This window comes from Telmatherina bonti, assembly GCF_933228915.1.
Source record: "Telmatherina bonti genome assembly, chromosome: 23".
Lineage (NCBI taxonomy): Eukaryota > Metazoa > Chordata > Actinopteri > Atheriniformes > Telmatherinidae > Telmatherina > Telmatherina bonti.
Window position 1 is genome coordinate 24080663 of NC_136632.1, and position 13450 is coordinate 24094112.

The 13450-nt window shown below is 42.7% G+C and overlaps 1 protein-coding gene across 3 annotated transcripts in view; it reads right to left on the bottom strand.

Annotated features, from left to right (window-relative positions):
* The window catches only part of abcc9 (ATP-binding cassette, sub-family C (CFTR/MRP), member 9), a 115952-nt gene extending 103139 nt beyond the window's left edge, over window positions 1-12813 (bottom strand). For all 3 annotated transcript variants that reach the window (XR_013771803.1, XM_079263455.1, XM_079263454.1), the window contains exons 1-2: window positions 12683-12813; window positions 9565-9744 (exon numbers count right to left, since the gene is read on the bottom strand). Coding sequence is in view for 2 of the 3 variants with exons in the window: in XM_079263455.1 (XP_079119581.1) it covers window positions 9565-9706 (142 nt within the window). In the remaining variant the exon portion in view is untranslated. The remainder of the gene's footprint in view (window positions 1-9564; window positions 9745-12682) is intronic.
* Between the last annotated feature and the right edge of the window lie 637 nt (window positions 12814-13450).

Consider the following 13450-nt stretch of genomic DNA (forward strand, 5'->3'; position numbering starts at 1 on the left):
TAATCCATAACTAAAATTCATCAGCTTAGAAACGTGAAGGAGAATAGATTCATTGAAAGTTTCTGGAAAGTTGTCACTGTATTTGAACTATTAGACTAAATGTTTATACGTCTTTATTATTATTCTCATTTTAATTAAAAAACTGATTTAAATTATTCTGGTTCGTTTTTACAGGGACGTGTAACAAACTAACATGACTGCTATAAACATCTCAGCATGTCAGTCGAGGTTGTCATGATCGAAGCTAGCTTTGCCGCTAGCTAGCGTTAGCCAGAGGTGCTAGCTCTTTCAGCAGGATGATGTTAGCAAGAAAACCAATCAGAATAGTTAAAATATTAAGTTAAAATATGATTTGCTGCCTGATTTCAAGTCTTTTCTTAAAATCACATTATTTCTTATTGGCTTTAACTTAGTCTGAGATGCTGGTTTTTAATTGTTCCATCTAATGTTTTAATTCTTTGTTTTTACAGAAATATTACAAGGTATAGTTATGTTCCACCTTTGCTGCGTACATCACTTTGGTTGACAGTATTATATTCAAAGGACTGTACAAAACAAAACTGAAATGGGTCATGAAGCAGAACTTTCAGCAGCGATGTACTTGTTGCAGATAGGAGGAGGAATGATCCCTCAGCTGTTTGTGGGATGGTGAATGGGAGGAACAGCTCTGGATTGGCTAGACATTCCCATACCATCTCTACCCAATTCTACCCTCATGCATGTAGATGACTAAAGATTTGTTCAGATTCACCATTTAAAAACTAAAATTTCATGCTGTACTAAAGAAGCTTCCACATAACCCCTAATTTGACTAAGCCTTGTACAAAATGAATGAATGATTGAATAAATGTAAAAAAAATAAATTTAAAAAAAAAATAAAAATAGCAACCATTTTGCCAGTTGTTCTACGTGTTTTTACTATTTTGTCTCATTTTCTACATGATCCCTAAAACACTAAAGCTGCCATGAGGTTAAGTTGTATGTTTAGCCCTTCTTTAAAGCTTTACTTCCATCCAACCCCAGTGAAAGACACAATATATCAGAGAGACTGTGGTCAAAATAACAAAAGAAAGAAACCCAGTGGAAGCAAAAGCAACACAGCTACACCTTGCATTTAAAGTGCTACTGAAAGCAAGCAAGATGGACTAAATAATCATATCAGCTTGAGTGAAGCGATGAAAAATGGCGGCAGTGAGGTGTATCTGACCACAATTTTTCCAGTGACTGCTATTAGACTGTTCATGCACTATAAGCTGTACACATGGGGGCAGGAAGCTTGTTAACAGATGAAGAACTACTGGTTCATGCTGTCCAGTAGGGCTGCAACTAATGATTATTTTAATAGTCAACTAATCTGGAAATAATTTATTCGAATAGTCCAGATTATTTCTGTCCCGCCCACCATCTGTGCTTCCAGTTGACGCAGCTCTTTTTACAGGCTCCAGTATGTTTTAGCCCACTCTCTTCATTTGCATCATATTAATGTCCCCCTGACTCCCAGTCAGTCCCAACATAATGTCCTTTAGGAAGTTAAAAGAACGACTCCCGAATCAGTTGGATATTAAATTTAAGCTTAACAGCTTACTATTAATTTATTTTGAGACATTTAAACTTAGCTATAGTGTCATACCCAAGCTGTACGGAAAATGCCTCAAAAGGAAAACTAAATAAATAAAATATTTTACCATCTTAATTTTAGTAGAATTGCATTGAAATGATTATTTAAATCTTGAAAAATCCTGTTTTGTAGGTAAACAAGGGCCAGAATCCTTTAAAACATTCCTGAATCCAAATGTTGATCCGGATCACCACCAAAATTAAATCGCTTCTTCCTTTTCACATTTCCAACAACTCCTGAAAATTTAATTAAAATCTATCCATAACTTTTTAAGTTATCTTGAACACAAACAAACAGATAAACGGCGGTAAAAACACAACTTCTTTCGCTGATGTAACAACAACACATCACTACTCGCTAATGCTAATTTTGCCATCTGAAATGCTGGAAATCATGACTCCAGGGTGCTTTCCTTTCATGCATGACTGTTGTGCTGCCGTGGTACACCAACTCTGCGTGGCGGATGACACATTTCACCTGTTTGACATTTGGTTTAGCGTGAAATATCCGCAAACTCTGGAAATAAGTTGCGCTGCCGTCAGTTTCTTCTTCGTTGTTTAAACAAAGACGCTGCACAACATGACAATACTGCCCCCAGCTCTTCCTGTGGTGCTTTGCGTCGTTTACTTGGTGTTTAGAGTTCTGATACTGTCTGAAAAGCCGTTGTACGTAAATGGCGTTAAGTTGCCTGGAGCAGCGTTTTATTAGCAAAGCTGTTACGGGAGTTCATAACGCGACGCGTCGACAATTAAAGTTCGCGTCGATGAATTTTCTTTGTTGACTTTGTTGACAAATTATTGCAGCCTTACTGTCCAGACATGAAAGTAACCGATAAATGGCTTTACGATTAAAGTGAGAATAATCAGGAAGACGTCAACAGTGAAGAGGCCGCCGTTGAAGCTTCAGGAGAACAAAAAATGCAATTAATACCGACATTAACTTCAAGATGTCATCAGCAGTAGAGCTGAGGATTGGACTGGACAAACACACCAATCCTCTTTATGTTTATTCTCAATAGACTAGAAAAACGAGAGCGTGCCCATCCCCCTCCTGACTCATCTGTTGGCCTTAAACAGCTTCCTCTCCTCCTCCCTGTAGCTTCGCGTCCTCCAGCAAGGGTCATGCTCACACCTTAGGGCAAAACAGGGAATCTTCACTCACCAAGGAAACAAACTACTGAAGATTCAAGTCAGGTCTGGAACCAGCTTTTGTTTACTAAGCAAGAAAGATCCGACACATCTCATTTGGTAACAGCTGTTACCTCTTAAAATCTAAACAATCCAACCTGTAATGAAGGGAATTAATCTCTTGCATCATTTTGGTTAATGAAACTAAACTGACCCAACACATAACAACGAAAAATATTTACTACAGTAAAGGTGACAACATGAATTAAAATAAAACGTTACACTGAGGTGGGCTCTTGTGGCAACTGGAGGGCCAAAAACAACTCATGTCGAATCTTCCACCATCATGGCGCCAGTTATCACTACTTATGTATGATCTCAGTTAAGAAATAATGTTAACCTCATAAAAACCAACCACTAAATTGGAACAAAGTAAGTAAATTGTGCCATTAAGTTATTATTTTAATCTTAAATTAGTCTTTATAAAAGCCCCCTCCGTGTCGTGCAATATAACCATCTAAGCACGGTTCAGAGTTGTTTAATCCGCTTGTACCATGGTCCCACACGGGAAACATTTTATAACAAAGTTGTATTTCATTTTTACAACACTTGCTAAATATGCTGAAGTATAGGAGCTATTTTATGTTGGCTTGGATGTTTATGCCAAACAACCGCTGTCAGGCTACAGCGGGTTTCTCTCATTCATCTGCTTAAGGACGGCTGATCTGAACCAGCTGATAACGCGTTCCTATGGTAACGCCCCGGTAATGGATGTTACAGTGTTTAACTCGCCGAACTATGTATTGGAAAATAATGCAGCCAGTTGTCACTGACAATGGTATAAACTATGTTTAGGTGAACTTCCACAACCTACTGCAGTTATTCTACATTGACCTGCAGCCGGAGCCGACTGAGACTGGCCGCCTGGGAGTGCTTTAGGACGGGAGAGGCTCCCGCTGCTCCTTCCTTACAGTAACTGCAGAACAATATGTGCCTTCAAGTCAGTCGCCAAAACACCAAAAAAGACGCTCAATTAGCAGCTGAAGACAGCAGGAGAGGAAACTGCAAAGAGAAAAATAATCTCAACCTTTTATTTTTATGACCGTTGAAAACCCAGATCGTAGTTGAGATAAAAATCCGATTAATCGCCCAGTCCTAGTCAAAACCGTCACTAATTGGTTGGGATTGCAAAAGCAACAAAAGTTGAATATTTTTCTTTTTTTTTCTTTTTTTTTTTTAACTTGGTAAAATAATGAAGCAGAATGATGGTCTGGCTCCCGTGTTGTGCTGAACACATTTACTCTTCCAAGAGGAACTCGTGGATAATAAGGCTCCCCTTGTCTCGCCCGACACGCATGCCCCTGCCAAGATGGAGATGGTAGGAACCGCCCACCGAGCTTCAATTCAGCTATTTAGAAACCGATGGGGTTATGTCATGGAGGTTACGTCCACCTTTTTATATACACAGTATATTGTCGCATTGCAAGCCCCCGTGTGCACGTTTACATGAACGCTTGGCTTGACGAGAAAATCCACCGGAAATGAACGTGGGAAGCGACGTCGCGCCCATCAGACAGCATCATGTTCACCGCTGTCTTGTTTAAAATGAGAAAAGAAATAAAATGAAGTAAACTGTGTGGGTGAAACATGAGGAAGTTACTGATCTACTAACACAATCTGGCTTTCAGTGGGATTGGCTATTCTTTTCCTGTTTGTCCCAGTCCAGATGCTGCTTCTTCAACTAACAAAGTACATGAAAGTCTGCAGAAAGCAAATTTCCCAGTAGACGCCAGCTTTCTGCAGAGGTGTTTAATTTGCTACAGCTGAAATAATGAGCCACCTGCAATAAAAACTACAGCGATTACTGGTTAAAAAAGTACAAGATGCTGTCAAAGACTTTTACACAGAATAAAGACGGATTCCTCAAACTAAAAAGGGGGAAAAAAGATTTTAGATTTATTTTATTTACTTTATATGATATTGTGAAAAGATTCACGGTCCTTTTTTTATTATGACTGAATATATAGCATGAGGACAGATCTGGATTGCTTCAGCTTGACTTTAATATCTGTATTTATTCATCCAATATGAGCAATGCTGCAAATCACTGAGGAATTTTATAGGTTTAAACACGACTTAACATCATTATGCTGATGTTTCTTGTGCTGCATCAGTCAAAAAGACAATCCTAATCATGCCATTTCTTTGTGAAACCATCCAACCATTGTGGAACTAAACCAAAAGACACATTCACTCCTCTAACTGTCCCACAGCAACATGCAGGAAACACAACAGATGCAAACCTAAAAGAGAAAAGCTCAAACTTTGTGACTGATCCTGTCATTTCCACTGGATCAGTTCAGCTGCAGTGAACTCTTTCCAGGGTGAAGCTTTAAGGGGCTTAATGGGGAAACTAACACCCTGCCGAGACTGAAAATCTTCACCGTAAGAAATGAAGATAATATAATTATGTTCCAAAACACACCCTCCTCTCACACAATGAGGTAAATGAACAGCACATGACATATGAGAATACATAAAACAATGTGAGAAAAATCTAAGGCCACCATCTTTATCAGCAATCGCTTAAAGACATTGTTTTCTATCTGATGTTATCAGCTTTTTTTTTTAGGATTTTGCTTCAGTTAATTCAGGTTTGCAGCTTTCATTTCTGCAGAGATCTCGTCAGCTCTGCTCTTCTCTAACTCACATCAGCACCATTCTTTCCCTTTTTCATCATTCAGTTGTGGAGCCGGTTTCAGCCCAGCATGAGTCTCCACACAGCTGGCCTCACATGAAGTCACGTGTTGGATTATGTACATCATGCAGGCTAATATTACAGCGAATGTAAGTTTTTGTGTTTTGCAGCCCTATCTTAGAGGTCTGGAGGAACACAGTGCGACCAAATGTTACTTCATTCCAATGTTAGGCCTGACATTTTCCCGGAGAAGGACTTAAATTCTGGCTCTGAATGTCGGTCTGTGTACTCTGTATACATTCCCCCTCGCCCTAACTCAGAGCATTTTTTTGTTTTTGTTTTTTTTTTTTAAAAATTCTTTTTTTTTTTTTTTTTTTAGATAAATACAAATCTATTCTATTATTAAGTTTTTGTCATTTTCATTGTTTTTATTGATCTTTATACTTGTCTTCTTGGGCATGATAGGATAATGGTCTGGATACTGTGTTGTTTTTTTCCTCATTGAAATGAAGGAAAACGACGAGCAAAAAAGTTTTATACATTTTTTTTAGTCTACAAAAATCAGCAATGTTCAAAAATCGTGAAAATCGTAATTTAAATAGAATCGGCCCCAAAAAATCTGAATCGAATCAGGACAAAAGCATATCGTCACGATCCTAGCATGTGCACGATTACGTCACCGTGATGGACGCGACGTTCCCGTGATGGACGCGACGTTCCCGTGATGGACGCGACGTTCCCGTGATGGACGCGACGTTCCCGTTATGGACGTGACGTTCCCGTTATGGACAAGACGATACCGCGATGGACGTGACGTTCACGTTATGGACAAGACGATACCACAATGGACGTTACGTTCCCGTGATGGACGCGACGTTACCGTGATGGACGCGACGATACCGTGACGTGACGATACCGTGATGGACTTGACGTTCACGTTATGGACGTGACGTCAGCGTGATAGACGTGACGTTACAGTGATGGACGTGACAATACCGTGATGGGCGTGACGTTACCGTGATGGGCGTGACGTTACCGTGATGGGCGTGACGTTACCGTGATGGGCGTGACGTTACCGTGATGGGCGTGACGTCAGCGTGATAGACGTGACGTCAGCGTGATGGACGTGACGTCAGCGTGATGGACGTGACGTCAGCGTGATGGACGTGACGATACCGTGATGGACGTGACGATACCGTGATGGACGTGACGATACCGTGATGGACGTGACGATACCGTGATGGGCCTGACGTTACCGTGATGGGCCTGACGTTACCGTGATGGACGTGACGTTACCTTGATCGACGTGACGTTACCGTGATGGACGTGACGTTACCGTGATGGGCGTGACGTTACCGTGATGGGCGTGACGTTACCTTGATCGACGTGACATTACCGTGATGGACGTGACGTTACCGTGATGGGCGTGACGTTACCGTGATGGGCGTGACGTTACCTTGATCGACGTGACATTACCGTGATGGACGTGACGTTACCGTGATGGACGTGACGTTACCGTGATGGACGTGACGTCACCGTGATGGACGTGACGTCAGCGTGATGGACGTGACGTCAGCGTGATAGACGTGACGTCAGCGTGATAGACGTGACGTCAGCGTGATGGACGTGACGTCAGCGTGATGGACGTGACGTTACAGTGATGGACGTGACGTTACAGTGATGGGCGTGACGATACCGTGATGGGCGTGACGATACCGTGATGGACGTGACGTCAGCGTGATAGACGTGACGTCAGCGTGATAGACGTGACGTTACAGTGATGGACGTGACGTTACAGTGATGGACGTGACGTTACAGTGATGGACGTGACGATACCGTGATGGACGTGACGATACCGTGATGGACGTGACGATACCGTGATGGGCCTGACGTTACCGTGATGGGCCTGACGTTACCGTGATGGGCCTGACGTTACCGTGATGGGCCTGACGTTACCGTGATGGACGTGACGTTACCTTGATCGACGTGACATTACCGTGATGGACGTGACGTTACCGTGATGGGCGTGACGTTACCGTGATGGGCGTGACGTTACCTTGATCGACGCGACATTACCGTGATGGACGCGACGTTACCGTGATGGACGCGACGATACCGTGACGTGACGATACCGTGATGGACTTGACGTTCACGTTATGGACGTGACGTCAGCGTGATAGACGTGACGTTACAGTGATGGGCGTGACGTTACCGTGATGGGCGTGACGTTACCGTGATGGGCGTGACGTTACCGTGATGGGCGTGACGTTACCGTGATGGGCGTGACGTTACCTTGATCGACGTGACGTTACCGTGATGGACGTGACGTTACCGTGATGGACGTGACGTTACCGTGATGGACGTGACGTCAGCGTGATGGACGTGACGTCAGCGTGATGGACGTGACGTTACCGTGATGGGCGTGACGTTACCGTGATGGACGTGACGTTACCGTGATGGACGTGACGTTACCGTGATGGACGTGACGTTACCGTGATGGGCGTGACGTTACCGTGATGGGCGTGACGTTACCGTGATGGACGTGACGTTACCGTGATGGGCGTGACGTTACCGTGATGGGCGTGACGTTACCGTGATGGGCGTGACGTTACCGTGATGGGCCTGACGTTACCGTGATGGGCCTGACGTTACCGTGATGGGCCTGACGTTACCGTGATGGGCCTGACGTTACCGTGATGGGCCTGACGTTACCGTGATGGGCCTGACGTTACCGTGATGGGCCTGACGTTACCGTGATGGGCCTGACGTTACCGTGATGGGCCTGACGTTACCGTGATGGGCCTGACGTTACCGTGATGGGCCTGACGTTACCGTGATGGGCCTGACGTCAGCGTGATGGGCCTGACGTTACCGTGATGGGCCTGACGTTACCGTGATGGGCCTGACGTTACCGTGATGGGCCTGACGTTACCGTGATGGGCCTGACGTTACCGTGATGGGCCTGACGTTACCGTGATGGGCCTGACGTTACCGTGATGGGCCTGACGTTACCGTGATGGGCCTGACGTTACCGTGATGGACGTGACGTTACCGTGATGGGCGTGACGTTACCGTGATGGGCGTGACGTTACCGTGATGGGCGTGACGTTACCGTGATGGGCGTGATGTTACCGTGATGGGCGTGACGTTACCTTGATCGACGTGATGTTACCGTGATGGGCGTGACGTTACCTTGATCGACGTGATGTTACCGTGATGGACATGACGTTACCGTGATGGGCGTGATGTTACTGTGATGGACGTGATGGACGTGATGTTACTGTGATGTTACTGTGATGGACGTGACGTTACCTTGATGGACGTGATGTTACCGTGATGGACGTGATGTTACCGTGATGGACGTGACGTTACCGTGATGGACGTGACGTTACCGTGATGGACGTGACGTTACTGTGATGGACGTGATTTTACCTTGATGGACGTGATGTTACCGTGATGGACGTGACGTTACCGTGATGGGCGTGACGTTACCGTGATGGGCGTGACGTTACCGTGATGGACGTGATGTTACCGTGATGGACGTGATGTTACCGTGATGGACGTGATGTTACCGTGATGGACGTGATGTTACTGTGATGGATGTGACGTTACCGTGATGGACGTGACGTTACCGTGATGGGCGTGACGTTACCGTGATGGGCGTGATGTTACCGTGATGGGCGTGACGTTACCTTGATCGACGTGATGTTACCGTGATGGACATGACGTTACCGTGATGGATGTGACAATACCGTGATGGGCGTGATGTTACCGTGATGGACATGACATTCTCTACTAACATTTCTGGACCACATGTTTCCATTTTCAGCTTCCTGGGAGATTTTCAGGTACTAGACGCACTTTCCAACACATGTTGTCCGCTGACAGAAATGTGTTACATGTGTGTGTGCATATATCACGCATGTATCATCAGGATGGACCTCACAGAGCAGCTACGACATGCCGTCAGGATGTTGATCAACACAGTATACCAATGTGTTGCAATAAAAAGACATAAAAATGATCTGCAGGAAAAAACCTGAAGGTTTAAAGGTCTAAAGTTGGTCTCTCCAGTGCAGAACGTTCGTCTGGAGCTGTTAGAGAAGCGTTTTATGGCCTACCAATGAAGAGGATTGGGAAGGTGATGAAGAGCAAGAAGACGTGAGGAACCAGGTTGAGGGCGTCCACGAAGCAGCCATTGTTCAGCACATTGTCCTCCACGTTGTAGGCGTCCTTCTTGTTGCCGCAGAACGACCAGGCCATGCCACCGAGCAACGGCTCCACGTGAGCCTGGAGTCAATCTGCCACCAAACAAAACACAAACCGGTTCAAGCTAAACAAATTTAACCACCTTTAACTGTTCTACATAATTTAATGTTTATTCTCACAGTAGAGCTTCACAGTGACGGCTTATCATAGCGTGTTATCGTAGTGTATTATCATAGCGTGTCACAAGTTCAAGTCCATGCACGCTGACACAGAAGCAGGCTGGCATGAGGTATGATGCTATTTCAGGGGCGCTGCTTCTGGATTATAATAAAGAGTTGTAAATACAACATATTTGTTAGAAAGACTTGTCTCTTCCACCTCCAGTGCAGCAGATGTATAAAATACGCTGCTTTATTGCTGACACGTGTTCAAACCAAGCGGCAACCTCCGGCGGTTAGAAGTGAAGCCTATGTGGAAGTTCATAAAACTGCAGTTCCTCCTTCATCCACTAGGGGCTGCAGAACAGAGCAAATCCCCATAGACTCCCATGTTAAAAAGACCAATTTCACAGCAGAAATAAACATGTTTACAGCCTGGTTCAAAAATCCATTTTAGGTTTAATAGGTCAGGTTTACCTTCATGACAACTGTGGAGGGAGTGAATTTTTTTCTAACTCGCCCGTTTAAAGTAATCTAATCTCCAAATTCAGCATTTTTAGGGGCGGTTCCTTTTGATTGACAGGTACCCGATCTCCGGCTTCAAGTCAGAAGAACATAGAACAACCACGGTTTTTAGCCGGTTAACAACGTGACTTAGCTTTAGCCCGCTTACCTTCGTTAGCTGGTTAGCTCCTGTTATCTCCGGGTTAGCTCGGTTAGCTCCTGTTATCTCCGGGTTAGCTTGGTTAGCTTTTAGCTACAAAAAGCTCGGAGTTCGCTCGATGTCATTCATCTGCCATGACGCTCACAGTCCCCCTCTCAGCACCACCTCTTTGCCCATATTTGTATTTTCCGGGCGAGACGACGCGCATGCCCCTGCCAAGATGGTGATGGTAAGAACCGCCCACCGAGCTTCAGTTCAGCTCTTCAGAAACCTACGGGTGACGTCACGGAGGCTCCGCCCATCTTTTTATTTACAGTCTGTAGTTCAAACAGCTTTAGATGTTTCTACTTCCTATAAAAGCAACGTGTGAAAGTATGTTTGTGGGTTTGACAGAACACCATGCTGTCTTTGTTATTAAATGCATCTTTGTCAGCAGCACTGACCCAGGACATCTGGAAACATAAAAATAAAGCGTTCAAGGTTTGTAGGCAGATAAATAAAACCAAGATCTTCACCTTCTTTAGTTTTATCCACATCTCAGAATGTTAAAAAAACACGAATAAAACACACACAGAAGAGTCACCATGGAGCTGCCTCACGTGGTCAGGTGCCATCAGGACATCTTTGTGTTGTTTTTTTTGCCAATATCTGTAAAAGACAGCAGATGCTGCTGGAAGTGTGTGCTCCACAGCTTTAATCTGAGCTATTTTCCCTTTTCTAGCTTTAAAAATGCTTCATTCATCTCGTTTCATCAGATTAATTATGTTTTCACTGGTGAAGAATCAAACAAAGCAACTTTGACTCTTCATGATGGATCAACATAAACACAATCAGTGAAATGCATGCAGGCTAATATGGGTTATTAGGAAGATGTGAGATCTGAGATAAATGATCATCCGAATGGCGATAACTGCACATCATGGATGAATGGCTTTAATGGATGGACACGATAAAGGCAAAGCTACTCTGGGTAAAAGCTGAGTGATTCATCCTGCATCATTTCCATAGAAATATGAAGCTACAGCTACTAAACTGAGCTGAATTTCATCCACGATTCAGTCGTTTAGGAAATCTACTATCTGATATTTCTGAGTAGACGTGCACTTTTAAACAGTTTTTCTCACATATGCCAACAATATGTGTCAATTTCTAACTAAGACCTGCTAACCAGAGCATGTACTGACCTGTTTGGGTCAAATCAGGATGATTTATATATGTAAATAACAGAACTTTATGCAAACTGACCCCATTAAACCCCAGACCTCCTCAAATGGGACATGAGGAATTATTCTCATATCATGCCATAAAATCTGACATGAAACAAAATTAGGATTAAAAATTATATTAATGTTAAGTACGTTTTGAAAAACACTTTCTGGAAAAGTAGATTTATTTATATTTTTAATAATGAGAGTATTCAAAGAATCTGTGTTGTTGTGTTTTATTAGTTGGGTTTCCATGTGATTTAGGCAACTGCATTTTACCCCCAAAAAACAATAATTACATGTAATTGCGGGAATTTTATGTTTTTATTTCCTTCATTTGTGCCTAATTAAACACTTGTTTTCTGATTATTTGTTTGTTTGTTTGTTAAGTTAAAATCTGGTCTCCATCTCCACCCAGAGCGTCATGGCCGCCATATTTGTTTGGGTCATATGACTCACCTTGTATTTTAGTGCCTCGTTGTGGAGAAATTGTCCATAATTGAATCATACCAATCTCAGGAGAGACATAAATGAGGCCGAGGAATGTTTTTTTTTTTAATGAATATTTTTGTCTAATTTTTCCCCAACCATTTTGATCTGCATATACAACTACCAGTCTTTTCTGATTTTGCTTCTGAAATGTACATTATTTTCATCTATTTCACTGTCAAATTCACAGACAAAAAAGGGGCATATTTATAGAAAGCTTAACTATTTCCATTTTTAGACACAAAGCCATTTTCTGCTGTTTTTATGTGTGTATCGACTAGCATGGAAGTAAAATGCTAACTAAGGCAAAAATTGAAACATTTTTCTCCTTTAAACTAAGAAAAGATATTCTGCATTAAACTACACTATAATTAATTAAAAGTAATATTTTAAATATAGCTCCTGCATATTTCCCAAAGCTGACATTCACACCTGTGAAAACAGCAAAACCATTAAAGTAAAGCCATCTTAATGAGAAAGACCACTTCCTAATGGTGAGAAATTACATTCTTACCTCAGATTAAAGTAATAAAAAAAATCCTTACTGACACAGTTTCATTCCGGATGGCTGGAATTAAGCATTAAAGATAAAAGACGGAGAAAAGAAAGAAGAGGAAGAGAAATAAAATACAGTCAGAGCTGAGGTGAAAAAAAGTTGATTATTTTTAGACTCCCAAGTCAAGAGCATCAGCTGCTCCACTCTACGCTGTCCCTGTCAGCCGACAAAGTCAAGTCACAATGATTACAACAACTAGCTTCCGGTATATTCCTTCAAAGTAAAAGACAACAATCAATATAAGCGCACACCAAAATTATATCAGTCATGCGTAAATTATTAAAAAGTAAATCCTAAGGCAACAAGATATACAGTGTTAGTATATCGTACTGTGCAAATGCAATGAGCCACCTCATGTGTTCCCAGCAAAACAGGAAAAGTAGCAGCAATTTATAAAGAGTTTGTGAAATTTTAACAAGCTACCATGATAATATTTGGTTCTTCAACACATTGTGAATCCTCTCAGACAAGCTTTGTTGTCATTTATTTAAGTAAGAGTTCTGCAGAGGATTCATCACTCCATCAGGAGAGTTGCTGCTGATACAATTCATTTACATCAGTGATTTCTCCCCATCCTCAGCCAACATGTTGGCCATTTATGAAGAGGCTTCAACCAACCTTACATGCGAAACCTGAAGGTACAGATATATTTTTCAGATCCCGTTCAGATCTTTTGTTTGTCAAATATCAGCAATTTCAGATCGTGTTCATGTGCTATTTTTTACT